The 19,716-nt window shown below is 39.7% G+C and overlaps 1 protein-coding gene across 3 annotated transcripts in view; it reads right to left on the bottom strand.

The window, feature by feature from the left end:
• RERG (RAS like estrogen regulated growth inhibitor) overlaps positions 1-19,716 on the bottom strand; it is a 117,940-nt gene that overhangs the window by 11,729 nt on the left and 86,495 nt on the right. For all 3 annotated transcript variants that reach the window (XM_074871529.1, XM_074871531.1, XM_074871530.1), the window contains exon 3: positions 9,238-9,294. In XM_074871529.1, the coding sequence (XP_074727630.1) occupies positions 9,238-9,294 (57 nt within the window). The remainder of the gene's footprint in view (positions 1-9,237; positions 9,295-19,716) is intronic.

The raw sequence follows: 19,716 nt of genomic DNA, 5'->3' as shown, positions 1-19,716 counted from the left end.
TTTTATTTTCCAACCATCAGTGGTTTTACAGTAAAGCACAGTACTAGCCTTGTGTATTTAGAACATATTTCTGATGCTAATACAGTGTATCCCCACATGTCTCTATTAAATGATAGTACAGACCCGAAAATAAGCACAGTTGGGTTATTTATCAATAATACCATCAAATGATATGTCATGCATTGTTATTGCAATCATTATTATCACATGTAAAAGCAGAAAAAGTAGTAAAACAAAAGTTACTAAAAGGAAACTGACTGACAGCTCTGATAATTGGACTTGGACTCTACAATGTTGTGTTTCTGCATGCGTAACTCGAAGGGTCAGAAAATACAGAAGGAAAAGTTCCAGGAGGTTGTACCAGTACCTGTGATGTGCTTTATACGTACAACTGTCATACTACATGAACATTCATGTCAAGCTACAAATTTAAACAAAATGTGTATGAAAGAAGGTGTTTGTTTGCAGTGATATTTAATTCAACTCTAGGGACTCTGCCATGCATGCCTTGCATGCAGTCTGCTGTTGTGAATGCTGCTTTTGGAATTGATATGGTGACGTACAAAGGAGTTTCTTTTCTAACTTCATTTTTGGCTCTTTTGGCTGCCCTCTACAAGGCTACATTTGCTGTAATCAGAATTGTATTCCCAAACTAGTCAGATTAAGCTGAGCACAAAAAAGTCATGTGGGAGGCACTGAAGGCAGTGAGTATGTTTTAGCCTGCTGAGCTACTTCTAGTTACCATTTTCAGTCCAAGACAAAGCTCTCAAATATTTCTGTCCTGTATAAACCCAGGTTGGGCGGAGGGTAGAGACCCTATTAATGCCCCTAAGGAGGCAGAGGGCAGAAGAGCCAGTGTATGTTCTGGGCAGTCAGCAGACATGTGCCTGGGTGCGGGGCTGGCTCTGGTCCATGCAGATAGGCAAAGACTATTAGTAGGTGACCTCAGAGGAAGCTTCAGGTGCTGTGGGGTACTCATAGGGGACAAAGGATGCTCTATGGAGCACAGGGACACATGCAAAAAAACCAGTTACTGCAGTATGAAATATGGAGAACAAATTCAGAGGTAATGGGCTTCCTTAGGTCTGCTGCTTAGTGAGCAGCTTGTTTGTTATCATGTTTCTTCTTTTTAATAAAGTGGGAAGGTAATAAATGGCTAGTGCATACATAGCCCCACTAGACTCTTAAGTTCTCATCTTGGTATGAAAGGATCTGTTGCATCCCCAGAATTTGCTTTTTATGTAGAACATGTGGGAGGTATAAAACTAGTCTACAGAAAGGCATTTTTTCTTGATGCATTGATGTTTTCAGTAAATAACATTTTGGCCTCCAAATAGAAATCCTAGAATACAGTTTTCTTGAAGATACCTCTAAAAATAATGGAATGTCTGTCTGTCTGTTGGGTTCTGCTACATATGATATTTCTCCTGTGTGAGAAGACTGGGCTTCTTTTGAGGAGAAAGGGAGTGGTGTTACGTTTTCTTTCCTATAGGTTCTGTCCTCACCCAGCTTTTACTGAGATAGGCAGAGAAAGTGTGTACAGATACCTGGGAACTGGATTCATAAAGGTATGCTAAAACAATTGCTAAAACAAAACCAACAAAGCTGGAGAAGTCATAACTAGTAGGGAGTAAGCTTCAAGGCTTTAACTGTTTTCTTCATTTTCTGATTTAACTTGCTCACCAACACTAAGTAGAGGCAATAGTTCCTAGTATGAATTATGCCCATGACAAGTTTAAGTCTAAATGAACCATATTTTGCTACACTTTTTTGTTTGATTGTGGCAAGAAGTCTTTGTTAGCAAAGCTGTGAGTTTCACCTTATTTCTGCCAATAAAAATGAAAATTAACCAGTGAGACTTTTCTCACAGCTAAAACAAGCAAAACAAAAGCCTTCTTTCCTGAAGGTGCAAAAGCAAGCACTGGAAACTTCTGCTCATCTGGAGAACATTTCAGAACTGATGAGCAAGAAAAATAGGGGCAAAATATTTTGCAGCTGTAGCTACAGCAAGAACAGCCACTGTCATTCATGATTTTTGCTGTCTGTCGAGCTACCGCAAAAAGGCAATATTTTTATTAGTGGCATCAGGAGTATCGTCATCTTGAGACTCATATGAAAGAAAACAAACCATATTTTCAGATAACTGCTTCCCATGTTATTTTAAGCATCTTCCTTTGCTGCTCTCAATTACAATTTCATCATTTCAAGTCTTTGTTGAGCAATTTAGAAGCCATTCTTGGGGGTTTAAGGTGCTCTAGGCTATACCAGTCCATTTCCTTACAAACACCTTAGAGAAATCAGGAATACTTTCAGGGCTCATTGCCATAATACATTCAGTATAAATTCCTACTGCTGAGGAGTATAGTAAAAACAATATAACGTATTAAATGTATATCAAGTAATGTTTCTACTGTTTTGAAGTCAGAAAAACAGGAGCCCAGAAAGATGACTTGGAAGGCACAATCTGGACTATTGAGAACTGAATCCCCTCAGCACTGAGGCAGAAGGAATGAGTAATTTTGTTAATAAAAATTGAGGATACTAATAGCTAGACTCTGGCTTGAAAATAATATATTTTCCAGCAATTAAGCATCTACACATTTGTCATGGTGCTCCCTGAAACACAGGTTGGCAGCAATTCCTCCTAGCCCCAAATGGCTGGTTACCATTACATCTCTCTTTGGCTGAAAGCCCATACTGGACCACATGTTATTCCTAGCTTGTGCTTGGATAAGCTGTAGTTGTCAACATGGGTGTTCGGATGAAATATGCAGAAGGCAGAGTTTTGCAAGATGATGGCAGAACTTGCTCATCTTTTACTCACTATGGAAAATGGTTATTTTTAATCATGAGCACGTCAACAATCTGCTCCTGTTGTGCAGCAGGAGCAAGAGAGGGCTCAGAGGGGAGGCTTCCCCAGGCTGCCTTCCTCCTGGGGCTGCTGGTCTGCCAACCTTTACACCCTAGGGCTGAAGGGACCATCAGTTAATGATTTATTAACACATTTTAGTATGGGCCCCTCTGTTAAAAGTTCTGTTTGCTGTCTGGGCAGTTTCTCTCTCAGCTGTGCTGCTGGAAGTTAATATTTTTATGGTAGAGGCAGGCAGTAAACATTCATGAGTGTTAAGACAAACTTGCTGAGTGAGCCACAAGTCAAGAAAACTAGAAATCTACAATATATAAAAAGACATGTGTTTCTTCAACTTGTGATCTGCAGCAGGGAAAGCAATCCTGGGGACAGAGTCTGTATTGAGATGGTATTCCAGCTGTCCAGACAATGTGTTAGCTGAATAAACCAGAAAGCAAATACAGTACTTGAGAACTGTATTTGGACCTGAGCTCTTTTTCATGGCTTCACTGGCACAAAATTAGCCCAGAAAGATAGTTCTCGCATCTTCTCTTGCTAGAGTAAATTATTCTTAGCAAGATCTTGGCTCCCACTACTAAGCTGTTTCTGGTTTTCAACCATTTTGATGGAAGCTAGTTTGGATATATTCCCACTCTGCTCTGTTGTTTGTGTTGTTTGTATAGATCTGTGTTTATCATGTGCAGAAAAGAAATTCAGGTTAGCAATATTTGCTAGTGTTGTAATGTTAATTGCGTTATGTATGGTATCTGCAAACTTCCCTTATGGTCCCTGAATACCATTTTGCTAACAGAACCCCCAGCTACAGATGTGGTTCCATAGGCAAAACTACCCTTCTAATGTAAAAATAATCTTCCTTGAAACAAGCTTTCCAATGGGAAAAGCCTTCTTGCCAATGTAAACAATATCTCCACAAAGTGATTTCTGCTGTTCTTACCACAGCAGTGAAATTTAAAAGTCTTGAGTTGGTCTACAGGAGATGAAGTAATCTGCTGTGAGATAATTCAGGGCACTAACAGAGGTGTCTCCCTCCCTCCCTCCAGCACTTGTTTACCTAGTGTACCTTTCTGCAGTCCTTTGGCTGTTTCATCTTATGGGGGAGAATAACGTTGCTATCATGGGTCCTTCATAATCAAGCTAGCGGGACAGCAACGTGTACACCTTATTGCCTACCTTTGCTGCTTTACTGATACCTACACATTTTACCCATGTATGATGGTGTCTTGTGGGCTGTCTGTATGTTGCATTAGATAGGACTTTATAGACACAACAGCTCATGTTTTTTTAACTCTCCCAGTAGAAAAAGTGAAAAAAACCTGAGTGACTTAAAGAAATTGTGAAATAGTTGGAAGGAATACTCTTTTAAAAAGTCACTATTAGTCTAGCAGTCCTAGCAAAATTATAATTTTTCTTAAGACTCATGTTTCTTTACAGCTACCTCTGTTCCTTCAAAGTAATGAACAGTCTTTTCTCTATCCCATTCTAATTAAATAAACTCCCATGCTGTCTCTCTTTGCTTTCATAGATAGGCCAGGCTGTCATGCACTGTTCTGCTGATTATCTGATCAGAGACAGTTTTCCTTTCAGATGATTAGCAAAGTTGTATAAAATATGTGAACAGCTAAAGAAATACATCTAGAGATAGTGTGAGCAAGCCAAGCAACTTTTAGAAAGGTCAACAAAAATATTATCTCCTTGGTTGCTGTTATTTTATAAGTAGACTTTTGTTTAAAATTCAGTCTTTAGAGAAATGCTTGGTGTTTCTGTGCACCTTTGATAAGTGAGTCTTAACTCTATGAATGCCAGTTACTTAAAGGATTTACAACTCTTCTATAAGATGAAGGATTTTATAGGTGAGAAGCAGACGCAGAGAGACTGCGGACAACAAATCAGTGACAGAATCAAGGAAAGAACTGAGGAACCTGTCTCTGCACTTCCTTGGGGTTTTATTTGTCTGTTTTTTTTTTTTCACTACATGGCAAAAATGGAAGTTTTAAGTCCCTGCACCTCAAAGCCCCTGATTCTCCCAACTGTACATAAAAATGCTAATTCAGAACAAATGACATAACCCAGTTCATAACCCCCTCTTTTTTAAAAATCTCGGATATCCCAGCTCTGTTTCTAGTTAAGAAAATTGTCCCAATTATGGTAGAACAATGAATGTGTTCTCAGAGAAATGCTGCAAAACTTATTTTAAAAAGCACCCACTTAGCCATAGCTATGATGAATTTTCTTCTTGCACCATTTAATCCAGGAAATTCTCCCTGTATGTTATGTCTTATGGAGGCAGGTGATTTGCTGTTGCCCATGAAGCATTCTGCAGGCCATCAGTGCCGTCTGTTGCTGTGATGACTCTTTTGGCTTCCTCCTCTTATTTTGCCCCCCAAGAAAAAATAAATTTCCCAGTTCCCTTGATGACTTGCTCTGATGCAGCATCTCCAATTTTAAAATCAATTAAATATCACTTGTTTGATGGCAAACTACAGTATCTCTACATCTTTGAGGTCAGGCGATGGCACCCTAAATTCTGGGCACTGTCACTAGCTCATTGGGGAAATCGCTGAGATCCAGACTGTTATTCTTGTTTACTGGCATTGAGGAAAGCAGCTACTCACAGCAGCCTTGAAAATGATCCTGTGAAGCCCTGGGTCACTGAAGTCTATGGGAGTCCCGCATTCAGCCTAAGAGTTTACCCATGGAGGGTAGGTGGCCAAATAAAGGTTTTTGCACCTCCACCTTGAAACTCATCCCCATAGAGTATGTCCATCCCTGAGATGATGCTGGCTGGCAGGAGTTACACATTTATACACCTCTGGTTTTGTGGCAGCGGTAAGGTAGTTGAGCCCCGAGAGGACCACTCAAGTGGTGCTGCTGCTGCGAGGGTGGCTGCTTGCAGGTAGCAAGCTCCCCCTGAGCTGAGCTGCCTCAGTGGCAGGGAAATTGTCAGCCTGCTGCCACCCCATTCCTGGCTGCTGAAATGGTACATAGGAATGCTTGTTTTCATGCTTCTTTGATGAATCTCTTAATAAAGACAAATTGAAATACAGCACAATGGATGCATTGCTTATGCTTGTGAAGTGCTTTTAGGCTGTGGCTTAAGTGGTGCCCTAACCAGGCCAAGTGTTTTTAGGACTTCTAACATCACTAAATTTGCAAGTTGTGTTCTATTTAAAAATATATATTAACATTAGTGAATTTTGGTGAAATCCATGTGGTAACCCAATCCCCTTTCTTGGTACATATTTAACGAGCTAAAGAAGACTAAGTTTAATGCTGAATTTATATATTTAATATTTTAGAAAACAACTCTATGTAGTTTTTAAAATGTGCAGTTCCAGCCTATTTCTACATAGAGCTCTTTCACTGCAATTTCTAAGTCTGCTGCACATGTGAGATAGTTGTGTGATTTATTATAAATAAAGACAGAAAGTGGAAACTCATTTGCCTTGATAATGTCAGGTAATCATTTAGCCTGGGAGATTAGGCACCTTTTTAAAAAGCAAACAAAACACCCATGCCAAGGTGGTGACAGGGACTTGCCAGTTAAACAGAAATGATGGAGGAGTCAAGGCTGATGGTTAACACTTCCCAGAAAATGACCTTTGCTGCAATTGTTGCCCCTTGGCTGAGAAAAGTAAAATAAAAACCACAGTGATGTGTACTTTTGCAAAGATGCAGCTGTCCTACTAATGCTTGCACAGATACAACATCATGCACAAAAGTGGCAGAGCTGCAAAGTCCTGACTTCAGCAGCAGCTCCATGTGCCAAAGGTTGCAAGATTCAGTGATGCTCCTCCCGCCAGAAGGTATTATTTTGTAGTTTGCAATTTGGCTCCTGGAGACACAGCAGTATATCCAGATGCTGCTAAAAATATGGTCCTTCATTTTCTTCTGGCAGGTTGGAGTACTAAAGAATATTTAATTTCCATCGGGCCTTGTACAGCTTGGTGAAAGCTTTCCTAAAAATAGGAATTATCTGGGGGATTCCTTGCATCAGAGGACTAAGGGGTAGTTGAAAATCTGACATAAGAAATAAACTATAAATATGACATTTTTGTCATAGCCCCAGTGATTTTTGGCAATACGTCCTGTGTTACCTTGCTTAGTAGCTAGATAGTTTGCATTTGTTTTACTCCTGCCCTTTCAAAATAACTTGACAAAGCTACTTATTCTCCCTGTAGGGCAAATGGGTCTCACTAACACAACTTAAACATTTTATGTTGGTGGAATATATTGCTATCCCTCTTCCCACCCAACTGCCAGTCCAAGGCTGCTAAGAAGAAATGAATCTATTCAGCTAAAACTTCTCAGTAAATTCAGCTCAGTGATGTTTACAGGTAAGTGGCCACTAAATCACCACAGGATGATCACAATAAAGACAGAAGTAGGTTCCTTAAAGCACTGTTTCTCAAATATTTTGAATGTACAGTGCCTTTCTGATTGATCTCTGAAGGCCTGAATAGTGATTAGAATTTCAGGAGGTTTTTTTCTAACACTTCAGAGCATCCTTTGAATCCTGTTGTGATCCATAGTTTGAAAAAACAGGACTTTAAAAACCAATCTCTGGTGGGCTGTTTCCACCAGAGATTACTGTGATTAAGAAATAACTTCTTGATAATAGTTCATTAGTTTTTGCATTTCTCAAACCTTTTCCTCTGAGCAACTTAAAGCACTTAGCTTTGCAATAACTGTAATACATGATTTAAGCTGTTATTCTCTAAACTGAATGAAAACGTAGAATTCAGTAAGCCAGAAGAGAGATAATTTTTGTTTTATTGAGATAGCACTGTTGTCTGCAGGAAAGCTTTCCGTGTTAAAAACAGAAGACAATTAGATTCCTGAGGGGCATAGTTAATTTGCAGTTGTATTCCATTGTAAAAAAGAAACAAATGTCAGGTCTTGTACACCAAAAAGGACATAGGGCCATCATAATGGGGCAAAAAATAATAAACCTTTCAGCTTGCTAATAACTTAGTTTGCAGGTTTAAACAAGGCAACAAGATACTTTTGCATACAGTGCCCATGTAAGACATTAACGAACTTGGACTATACTGACACAAAACACTTCATATACTTCTGTTATCAAGTTCTTAAAATGACATAGTAGTGCTAGAGATGTGAAGTACTAATAATGTTAATAAAACATTATACTGAATGTCCCACTGTGCAGTACAGGACAGGTGATGTATAATTCACTAATGAATATATTGATATTAGCAGATAAAAGACTGTATTTGAGTTCAGGTTGTTCTGAGAATTATTTTCCCAAGATGAGGTTTCTGATATCTGTCATTACTACATCTTACCAGACAAAAATACTTAGTATGATACTGGATATTTTGCTTTGTTGAAAGAGCTGCCCGGGTTTCCCAACAAAGTGTATTAAACTTTCATTTTTGTTTCTGCTGTGCAAGTTTATGGCGTTCTCTATTTCTTTAGTGTGACATCTTAAAGAAAGAACCCTAACAAAGAAATAGGTATTTAACTGCACAATCTGTATTTGAGCCTCTGAGGAAAGGTTAGGAAGGAGATGGCAACAGATTATAGGAGAAAAGGAAATTTCTCAGCCCCTTACTTCATGTAAAAAACACTTAGTCCTGAGGTAATGAAGGTGTCTTCTAAGATGTGAATGCCTCATCTCAGACTACTTGGCTTGGATTTTCCCTGATGCAGAGCATTCAAATACATGCTAACTCAAGAAATACTAAGAAATTGGACCTGGGCCTGAATTTCCAAGCAAGGCCTCTAATTCAGAGCAACTGTTTGACAGATTTTTTTGAGATATCTGAGCCAGCTTCTCAAAAGTGCGAGACCCAACACAGCTAAGTGGGAGCAGTGGAGGAGACATGTGGATGTTCTTTGGATGACTAGCGTCCCTGTCTGGTCACCCAAAACGTAAGATGCAATGTATGTTTGAAAGTGAGGACAGAAAACTTAACTAAGGGTAGGTAGACTGACTGTAAGTACCTGCAATTTTTTTTTCCCCTTGAATTTTTGAGATCTGTATCCCAGTCATCTTATTCTCTAGCAGTTGATGTTTGAGTGATCCAAAAGCATAAAACTGATTGCACACTAAATAATTTTCAGTGAAATACTAACGGAATTGCTTTCAATGGCAAAATTCCCACTGACTTCTGTGTGGGCAGAAATGTGCCTCATATATTAATTCTGCTTTTGTTTGAGTGTGTTACTGCTTCTCTGTTCTGCCATCTTAGGTAATAATTTGTTCCAGCTTTAAATGACCATAGAGAAGTTTTTTACAGCAAATTTAAAGGTTGACTGAGTCTTGGAATTTTAACTCTGACTTTCCATTACTTCAGCTGTGCTATTATATACAGCATACCATGTGTATAAAATGAAATGCAACCTACCTAGTGTTGGGTCATACTCCCAGATGAACCGTTTGGTCAGGAAGCGTACAACGAGAGCTAGAGGAACAAAAAGATTCCAGGTGAGATGCACAAGTCATCAAGTAATCTGTTTTTTAAAGCTTTCCCAGCAAACTTTTCTGTGTCAATGGGCATGTAGCAGCTACCCTGAACTGTGAGCAGAATTCAGCTTTGCTTATTGGGGCAGCCAAGACCTTTTCGCTGTTTGTGGCCTACTTTACAATTTTGAAGGGGGAAACAAAATGAAAACAAAACCAAAAACTCTTTACAGCATTAATCATTTACCCATGCAACAATGAAGGACAAAGAATGCTAAGAGATTTTCAATGGTAGTCTCTAACTTTTTTCCCCACTTATTTTTTTGTCACATTAGCTTCTACCATTAAAAAGCCCAAACAACCCCATTTACAGTGCTATGAGAAGACGACCTTTGAAAAAAAACCCACTATTTTGGATGCTTTAGATTTCCCATGACCAGTGGAAAAAGTGTTGGCAGTTTTTGACCCATGATGCATTGAAGATTCAAAACTAGGGGTGTTCAAAATAGTTTAATTCTTGAAAACTTTCCCTTCAGATTTCAAACCTTGTAAGGTAAACATATAATTGGCTAAATAGCTTCCTTCTTCATTTTGGCATGCCTTCCTTGCAACAATTTATCTTTCATGTTTTGCCTACTTGTCACTTGAAGCAATCAGCTATAATATTTTAAACCAATGGTCAACAAATGGTATTAATGAATTTGCAGAACAGAAATAAAGCTTTAGATTTTTGAGCACTGGATAACTAGTTCTCAGTTTCAGTTTATAGGCTAAGATCTTGCTACTCATGTTCTTACATTTATTTTTTTATCCCTCCACCCCATTTAAAAACAACGTATAAAGGCTTTGTCAGGATACTGATCATGTTCTAATTTAAAACTCAGCAGTGCCTTAAATTTCTAGTGGTGTAAACAAAGCGTTCACCACTGCTAATGATTCAAAATCCTTTCTGCATTTCCAAAATGGAGCTAGAGATATCACCACACTAGCTAGGATTGCAATAATTTCAGCTATAGGAAAAGTTTTCCTTGTAGTCAGCCCTACAGGATTGTTCTGTTCTTGCAGTTGCAGACGGAGAGTAAAAGGTGACAGCTAAACCCAGTTCTGATCCTTTTCAAAATTAAAGCCATGAGAATGCCCCACATCCCAGATTTCTATACCCAAGACTAGGACAGGGCAACACTCTACAGAATAAATATAATTAATTAAGCTTTGCTTAATCCAAACCTGTTTTTTAAATACAATCAGAACATTTGTTTTCAGGAGGATTTAGCTATGCCTCACGCTTGGAGGGGTAATAAGAAGCTGATCCGAAGGAAATGAGATCACTGCACAAGCAGCAATTTTAAACTGGTGTTATTTTAAGTTTCTATTTTCCTTAGGAAATTCTACTTTTTAATTTATTTTAGCCTTTGCAGAAATGCTCTCCTTGGCTCTCAGAGTGAATGTGGCAATTCTTTGCCAAAGTAACTTTTCAAATTGTAGTCCTAACATGGATGTCATCATACTGGATGAAGATCTCTGTGTAGATTATTTTCCATCCATGATGATGTCTGCACCAGGACTTTTTTCATAGAACCATTGAACAGTTTGGGTTGGAAGGGACCTTTAAAGGTCATCTAGTCCAACCCTGCTCTGTAATGAGCAGGGACATCTTCAACTAGATCAGGTTGCTCAGAGCCCCGTCCAACCTGGCCTTGAATGTTTCCAGGGATGGGGCATTTACCACCTCTCTGGGCAGCCTGTTCCAGTGTTTCACCACCCTCATTGTAAAAAATGTCTTTCTTATATCTAATCTAAATCTACCTTTAGTTTAAAACCATCATCCCTTGTCCTATCGCAACAGGCCCTACTAAAATGCTTGTCCCCATCTTTCTTATAAGCCCCCTTTAAGTACTGAAAGGCTGCAGTAAGGTCTCCCTGGAGCCTTCTCTTCTTCAGACTGAACAACACTGACTCTCTCAGCCTTTCTTCACAGGCGAGGTGTTCCATTCCCCTGATGATTTTTGTGGCCCTCCTCTGGGCCTTCTCCAACTGGTCCATATCTTTCCTGGGCTGAGGACTCCAGAGCTGGACACATCACTGCAGGTGGGGTCTCACAAGAGTGGAGTAGAGGGGGAGAACCGCCTCCCTTGACCTGCTGGTCATACTTCTCTTGATGCAGCCCAGGATATGGCTGGCTTTCTGGGCTGTTAGTGCATACTGCCAGCTCATGTCCAGCTTTTCATCCACCAATTTATCATTTTTATTCCAGTCAGATAGGATTCATTTAACCTAATTTTAACCATATGAAGAAGTTTAGCTAAATATCTAGTCTCCCTCTATAGTTAATGGAAAGACAGAGAGGCATTTCTAGGATATAATTCATCAAGCTTGAAATGATTTGATGGTCTCTTCTAACCCTAACCGTTCTATGATGCTATGATTTTTCCACTTGTGTTACCTATCTCTAGAAAACCTATTACATGGTTTATTTATGTGATAAAGCTAAACTGCTTCTCTAAGATTTATAAAGCCAAAGTAAATTCCCCACATTTTACCTCAGCTGGAATAGTTTAAACATCTTGATGTTTCAAAAGTTTGGTTATGACTCTGCTCTAATTGCTAGTAAAATACACAGCGTGTTCCTTTTTTTTTTTTCCTTTTTACATTTTGACTGGGGAAGTGATGCAGGGAAGAGATGCATGCTTTCAGAAGACTCCTTATTGTCATATTTTTCAAGAACAGATTTAAAAAATGCTTTGTTCTTTCACAGCTGTAGTCTGAAGGAGGAGTAGTGATGTGCTACCTGTTTTTCAATGCCCTACCCTGAGCCTGTGCCTGGAACTGGAGTAGTTAAGAGATAGAAAAGGCAGAAGAGAGTGGGGGAACCTGACCAGCTATTTTCATATTTAAAGATGGTCCACTTAGTTATGATAACCTTGTACTTAGAGATGGAAATTGATGGAGAGGAGGGTCAAAGTGATGAAGGTGACTGGAAGAAAGTCTGTCAAGCACTAATGTCTGAGACAGGTGATAGAGAGCAGCAGCTCTGAAGGAGAAGAGGGAGAAGAGCTGATTTTTGGAGTTAGCTCAAATGAAGGAGGTGAGGAGACAAGCGGTAAGAAGGAAAGGTAGAACTGGACTGAAACAGCTGAGATGAGCCTGGGAGAAGTACAGCTATGTATGTGGGATGAAATGGTACAGGAGTGCTACAGAAGTGAAGAACTGGAGATCACAGATGTGAGCTCTGGTGAGGAGGAAAAAAAGGGGTTGTATTCATCTGCAAAAGGGAGGCCTGTATGCAGAAATAGCAAATAATCACACAAACAGGAGGGAGCTGAACTAAAAAGGAACGGTGGGAGGCGGCTGCCATGCATAGGGTCAGATGGCAATTAGTCTCCCTTGCTGGCAGTTCTCAGCAGGGAGCACAGCAAGTCCACCGAGTTGCTCGCTAAGCACTACCAGTAATAAAGTGCTTGCATAAGGCTTGCTTGGGCCTGGTGAAGGGAAGAAAATGCCACCTCAGCACAATCCCAGGTGAGCGGGGAAGCGTCAGCTTCGGAGAGATGTGCTCTGTGCCAGTTTTGGGGGCATGCACACTCGGGGCCATGCAGAGCTGCTGTTCCTGTGGGGCTGGCTCTGCTCAGCCTCGCTGCTTCTGGCCTGGCAGATTCCCTCAAAATACTCCTGCTCCCCTTCATGGCAATTGTCATAGCCCATCCTATGGAGCTTTTCACTTGCACACATTTTTACAGGGCTGAAGATTAGCAGCTGCATTTCACAGATGGGGAATATGAGATGCTCTTGATCCAGTGTCTGTCCTATTTATAACTACTGCAAACTATGTTGGATGGGAAATGTCTCCACTTCTGCCTCATTAGGGGTGCTTACCAGATGGGCCCCTGACATCCAGTTGAGTATTAAAAGCAGTGTATGTGACTGCTGTCTGATTGATAGAAAATAGTCAATGAGAGGAGAGCTGGGAAGGGCAAGTACTTGGGCTGTGGGTCCAGAGACCACCTTGCTGGCTTGTGCTGCCTGCCCCTCACAGTGATCCCGCTAGAGCAGGGGTATTACTATGGAGTCATTTTATTTATGTTGAGCTCGCTTACTGCCAGATTACATCACTTTTTACTAAAATAACTTCTTCCAGCAGAAGAATCAGAAGTGAGGACATTGGGAATTCACTACACTTAGAGCTGTAGTGCTCAGATTTCTGCTGCTGGCATAAATGACGCTTTGTGCAAATCAGTAAAACTTCCTTGTGTCCTTAGGAATGCTGCATAGAAAGAGTTGAGATGGGCATTACCTTCTCACCTTAGCAAAGGTGTGTGCACCCTGTTTGACCTGTCAACCTTATTTAGACATTTAACTCTAACAATGAGCCAAAAATAACCCAACACACTAAAAAAATAATTCAAATTCTGGATTTTGATTCAAAACAACATTGAGGTTGAGAATGTCTGAAACACATAGTTTACTGATTAAATTAGGTGACTAATTCCAATGTTCATATTAAATTTACCATTTCCAGTGCTTATCCTCAAAGAAGATAAAATGCATTTTGAAGCAGGCAAGATTCAAATTGATGCAGTATCTAATAGTAGTAAATTCCATGGTCCTCCACCGAGACTAGACCAGACTCTTCCTCACTTACTGCTTGTGAAATACAAGAACTTGCAGGCTTAGAAGGAAAGAATCTCCAACAAACTGCAATTTGGATTCCCACTGTGTTTTTTGGAGACATGACCATTACCTAAGGGAATTGATGTAATGTCCCAGCAAAGGAAGAACAGACTTATGTCTCTTTCTGCCTTTCCTTACACCCTCACTTCCAAATCAGCTGTCTTTTACAGGGTTTAAATTAGGATAGAACTTGGCCCAGGACTTTCATTCACTCATGTTTAAACTTCTGCCTTGGAAGTTATTCTTGGAGAAGAAACACGACTATCTGTCAAATACATTTGCAGTGTAAATCCACTGAAGACAATGAAGTTATATCAGGAATTAACTTGGCATATAAACTGGGATTATCAACCACATAATTAATCAATTCTTTTGGGACTTGTGTGCCTGAGTCCTTTACTCAGCTTTAAAATCTCAGTCCGTATCTTTTGGAACATTTTTTTTGTGGTGTTTTGTGTCTTGCTTTAGATCTTTGTTTGGATTTAGTAACATATAAAAGTTCTGGCTAAATTTACAATCTGCCTGAATACATATCTTTGTGAATTTGTTATCATTCCAGCTAATACAAGATGAGATTTTTGGGGAAGAATGGAAGCAGCGTTTTATTTGAAAAACATCCCCCTTCCCCAAAAGCTACAGAGTTCAAAGTTATTCTAAGAAAAATAACAGTTCTCTGCAGCGAAATAACTGTATGATGACTCTTTTATGCCATGAGAATTTTCAGCTATAAAAATGGTCTGAAAGTAGTCCCATTATTTAACTAATCAACAAGTCTGTTCCTGGTGCCATGATGATGTGTCATCCTTAAACCATACTTGGCAGGAGACACCAGAGTGGTTAAAACCAAAGTTTATAATGATCAAAAGGCACTTCCACAAATGAAGTATTTCATTTTTTAAAAGCATGTATTTTTGTTAGAGGGTTCATCCCCCATTACCCTCTCAGAGGCCCCTCATTACTGGAATTTCAGTCCCCTTGTAGCACATGGTGAGCTCCAGCCTGCAGGACGGCGGTGCCACAGGATCCTGGCATGCGATGTGCTGCCTCCTTAAACAGCTCTGTGTCCAGCTTTGGGAAGTAATGGTTTGTTTTAAAGGCACTATCATGAGAATTTAATTTGATCCTGAAAGTGCAGGTCGTTTGGGGGTGTCTATGTGTGTGTGGGAATGTACGAACTTACACTGCAGATTCCTTTTCAGATCCTGGTACATCATGGATGTAAACATGCGGTCATTACTTCTGGCTCTACACCTGTGGGTCTGGGTTTGATTCAGTTTTGACAGTATCTCTGGCAATTCAGTGATGCAGGGATATGAGTGGTGAGCGAGACACCAACAGGAGGATTTCTCTGCCTTTCCTCCTCTCTTGTTTTGTTCACTGTGGTCACTTCTGAAGTTGAGACCTAACGTGCTTCTAGTAAACTAGAAGGTAAATTTTAATAGAGCAAAATAAGATCAGTGGAGCAAAAACAAAGGAAGAACTGAACCAAGTATAAAAATGGTCTGTTTTACACTGCCTTGCTGTCTCAAACTCTGCATATTTTAATCACTGTCTTAATCAGTGAACAGTTCAGAGAAATTACTGTGTATGCTTCTATGTTTTTTCTGTAAGAGGAGAGTGAGGTCCTCCACTGACTGATGATATAAATATAAAAAGTATATATACTTTTATACATAAATATCAATTAAATATAAATATCAAAAGTATATGTATTTTTAAATATACTGTATAGCAGTGTATATATATAATAGTGTGTGTATATATACTGTGTAATAGTAAATACAGACTAGGATTGAACAGCTATGTGATGAAATGTGTTCTCTTGCCTTTGAGGAGGTTATGTTGTTTAGTATAATGTAAGCCTTTTTATTTTGGTGGTAATGATGTAGGCTTCAGTTCTGTGGATCATAATCTGAACATCAAGAACAGTTCAAATGTCTTTTGTTCTGGTGGGGTATAAAGGGACTGGAATACCTGTCTCGAATACCTATCTTAATCCCCACAACAGGATCATGGACTAAACCAATATCCCATGTTCAAGTACTTCAAAAACACTAACATACTTTCAAACGTAAAAATTAAGTACTGTGTATTGGATTTATCTTTACAGTAAATAATATTTTACATGTTGAATATGCATGTAGCAGGACTCCAAAGACTGCTTCAGATGCTAATTCAGTAGGTTGTTCAATTAGATGTCAATAACTGACCTTCTTTTGACAAGTTGTTTGGAAGGACTGTGCTACTGTGGGAGAAATGGAGACCACAGTCCGACTCACCTGTGGTTTTTAGCAGTTTTCATCAGGATATTCATCCTTCGGCCTGACCAAATGTCAGTGTAATTAAGGTAATTTTTAAAATTGCTGTCACTTTTCAGTTTCTACTACAAAGTTTTGGGGAGTTTTTATTTTGTTAATGGAAATTTCAGTTTATCTCAGATGTAACTGTATTTTACCGCAATAGGAAGTACCTGATTTTAGGAACTTCTGAGTGGAAAGAGTCTGGAGAAAAGTAACTTGTTTTAAGGAGCTCATCTGAAACTCTGGCAGGCCATAGCATGGTGTATTTACTAATTTAATCTCAACTGCTTTAATAGCAGACTGGAAGGAAGCATTACATCAGATTATTTTGCAAGCACTTTTTAATTGCAAGAAATGAAGTAAACAATAACTTGTGCTTTTATCATAGCACGCACATTAGTTTACTTCTGCTGTCACTGAAAATGAACATAAAAATCATGGACTTCAGTGCAATACAACTAATGCTTGCAGGTGCTCACAAAATGGAAACGTGAGCCATCCATTTCCCAACTTGTACAAGGGTAATTGTGCATGTCCATGCTTATTGCTGGGGTGACTGTTTACCAAGTGCTCTGCTCGCTGTGTGTTTCTGCTCACCAATCAGACCACGTGTGGGCTGCCCAGGATTTAGGGGTGCTCCCTGCCTGCGTGTGCCCGTGCACAGGGTGCTCCAGCTCTTCTGCAACACCTAGCTATGCCCAGTCCTGCTTTCGTAGGCTTCCAGCTTTCAGACGAATTGAGTCTGATGTTAGGGAACTGTCAGTATCTCTCTTCACTCACAGAGATGTAGTCTGGGCCCCAGGTTAGAGGCAAAATTTGCCACTACTCAGAGACTAGGGAGAAAGCAAGTCTGACACAGGCATGTTAGCAGAATGAAGGTCACTTTCCTTATTCAGTACTGAATACAGAAAATACAGGAGCCATTTGTCAAGAGCTTTGCTTATAACCACATCCTAATGTTAACTGCAGGAAGTGTTTCTTCTCTTGCTTCTGGCATGATAATTTCACAATAAAAAGAACCTCTCCATGTATTGTTCTGGAATAGTCTATTGTGAATTTCACAAAATACACAGTATAAGTCATTCCATCTCCACTGAACGGGAAGATTTTTGTAGTAATGTTCTACCCATTGCCTTCAGTGCTGAAGGCACTTTTTTACAATGGCTGCTGCATATGGAATACAAGCAGGTGGCTTAATTTATATGACGTTATCCCATTCCATAATATATTGTTCTGATAGAAGGTTGTTTATTTCACAGATCTCCTCTCATATAAATGATCAGACTGGTGTGTCTAATGGTTTTGATCATTTTAGGAATGCAGTGTGCAATATCCATACTTCTACCATTTCTCCTCTCTTGTCTTCATTGTATAACTTGTATGTCGCCCCTTTGTGAAGACTAAACTTTCTGGTGTGCTAGTACTAGCACAGATGGTTTTTCAAAACATAGTTAATGGTAACACCTCCAGATGTTTGTGTGTCTGAGAGTATATTTGTGATCAGGCTGTAAAGCAAGTCTTATGGATCAAATCACACGAATAACTGTTGCTTTTCTAGATGACTGACACAGGTAAAGTTTGAATTTGCATGCTGTTTTGAAAGACACTAGTCAAAGTAAAATAGAATAGTATTCTCAGTATAAAACTTCGACATAAATCCCATCCCCCCATCTCAATGTGAAAAAATTTAAAAAGTTTGAGAAAAAAATAAAAAAAAATCAACTATTTTCAGAAGAAGGAAGAGGTAGAAATCTTTTTTTCTTTAAAAATCCAGTACTTCATTAAGACAATGGCAGATGACAGAATTTTCAGGGGGCTGTAGACTTGTATTTTTTTTCCTTACATTTCTCTCAGTGTTGACTTTAGAAAACATCCCACTCTCTTCTTTCGGTGAAATTAGTTTGTCATCTTTAAAAAAGAAAAAGAAAGGAAATAAAGAAGGGAATTCTATAATACTTTAGCTATCAGGATGATCTTCTGGTTATTGTCAAAGCATTTTTATATGAATGAATTTCTGTTGGAAAATGCATTTTGAACAGAAAGGCCATTTTTTGGAAGGAAGTTAGTTTTTTAGATTTCTCTTTCAAAGGGAATGCCTGAACATCTCACCATTTGTTTGCAAAGAACCTGTAATTTAGGAAACGCAGATTTAAAACAAACTAACTTATCCAACCTCACTAGCCTCCATTTTGTTCTTTTATTCACTGCAGTGTTTTTTGTATTGCATTGGAGAAACATGTGGGACTAAACTGTTTTTGTTAACCAGATGTCACTGTTACAGGGAGTTGGCAAATATGCGCTTTCTTGGCTGTAGAATCCCCCAGCTACTCAGCTTCAGCTGATCTGTATGTACCGAAAGTGTTCAAAGTTGAATTCACTCTGCTGATGTTGAGCCTGGCTCAAGGTGCAGGCAACAGGACTTACTTGAGTGGCACTCCTGAAAGGAAGGGCTCGCCAACCATTCTGGAGATGCCTTGAGCTGCTCTTAGGACAGTGTGGAGCTGCTGCCTCATCCCCTGCCAGTGCAAAGGGAGGAACATGCAAGAGCACAGAAGGAAGCCATGGCCAATGAAGGACAGGGGATTTTTGTTGTTGTTCTAGTTTTTGTTTGTGTTTTGTTTTTTTTTCATTTGCTTTGTTTTGTTGTGGGCTTTTTTGTTTTGTTTTTTTTTTTTTTTTTTTTTTAGGCTCTGCTTCAGCTCCTGCTCTGATCCCTGCTCTGTCTCCCTTCCCATGCTCAGAAGGCAAGAGATGAATAGGGGGAACTGGAAGAAAGGGGAGAGAAGTAAAGTTGCCTTATTTGAGAAGGTCCGCATGCCCTTAGAGAGCTATGGGCCCCTTTCCCAGGGAGTAGGGGAGAGAGCACAGTCTCATGCCTGAAGGAGATGAAGAAATTTTTCCAACAAAGTGAAAAGCCAGTTCTGTACAAGCATCCTGGCTTCCAGCAGCAACCTGGCTATAAAACCTTATCCCTGCTAAGGGGTAGGCTGCTGGTAAGGAGCTGGGTGAACCAGTTTGCCTCATGCTGGGGTTAGTGCTTGATAGTTTTGGGGACTGGGTGGTGTTTCACCATCCTACTGACTGTTGTTCTTGCCAGGAGCAAAAGACATTTTGTTTCATGTGGTATGTCCTGGAAAGGCGCAACATTTTCTTTTGCTGCTAGGCTGAAGACTTAGTGTAACTCTAAATGGTTAAAAATAGGGTTTTATCAGGCCCTGGTGAGTCAGCCTGAATTAGAGGGCAGTTAGCATACTGTGAGCAAGGCCACTGGCATTAATGCTGGATCACTGCCTTGTATTTGTAACCTCCATGACAGCAAAAAGTACCTTTGTGAAAGCGCCTTGCTGTGCTACTGTTTCACCAAGTCTCTATAGATCAGCACCAATGGTAACTAGAAGTTGCATAAAGCATACCTTCTTCTCTCATTTGCCTCAGAAACCCAGTGATGTAAAGGG

The sequence above is a fragment of the Strix uralensis genome, chromosome 5 (assembly GCF_047716275.1).
Source record: "Strix uralensis isolate ZFMK-TIS-50842 chromosome 5, bStrUra1, whole genome shotgun sequence".
NCBI lineage: Eukaryota > Metazoa > Chordata > Aves > Strigiformes > Strigidae > Strix > Strix uralensis.
This window is presented reverse-complemented; position numbering and strand designations above follow the sequence as displayed.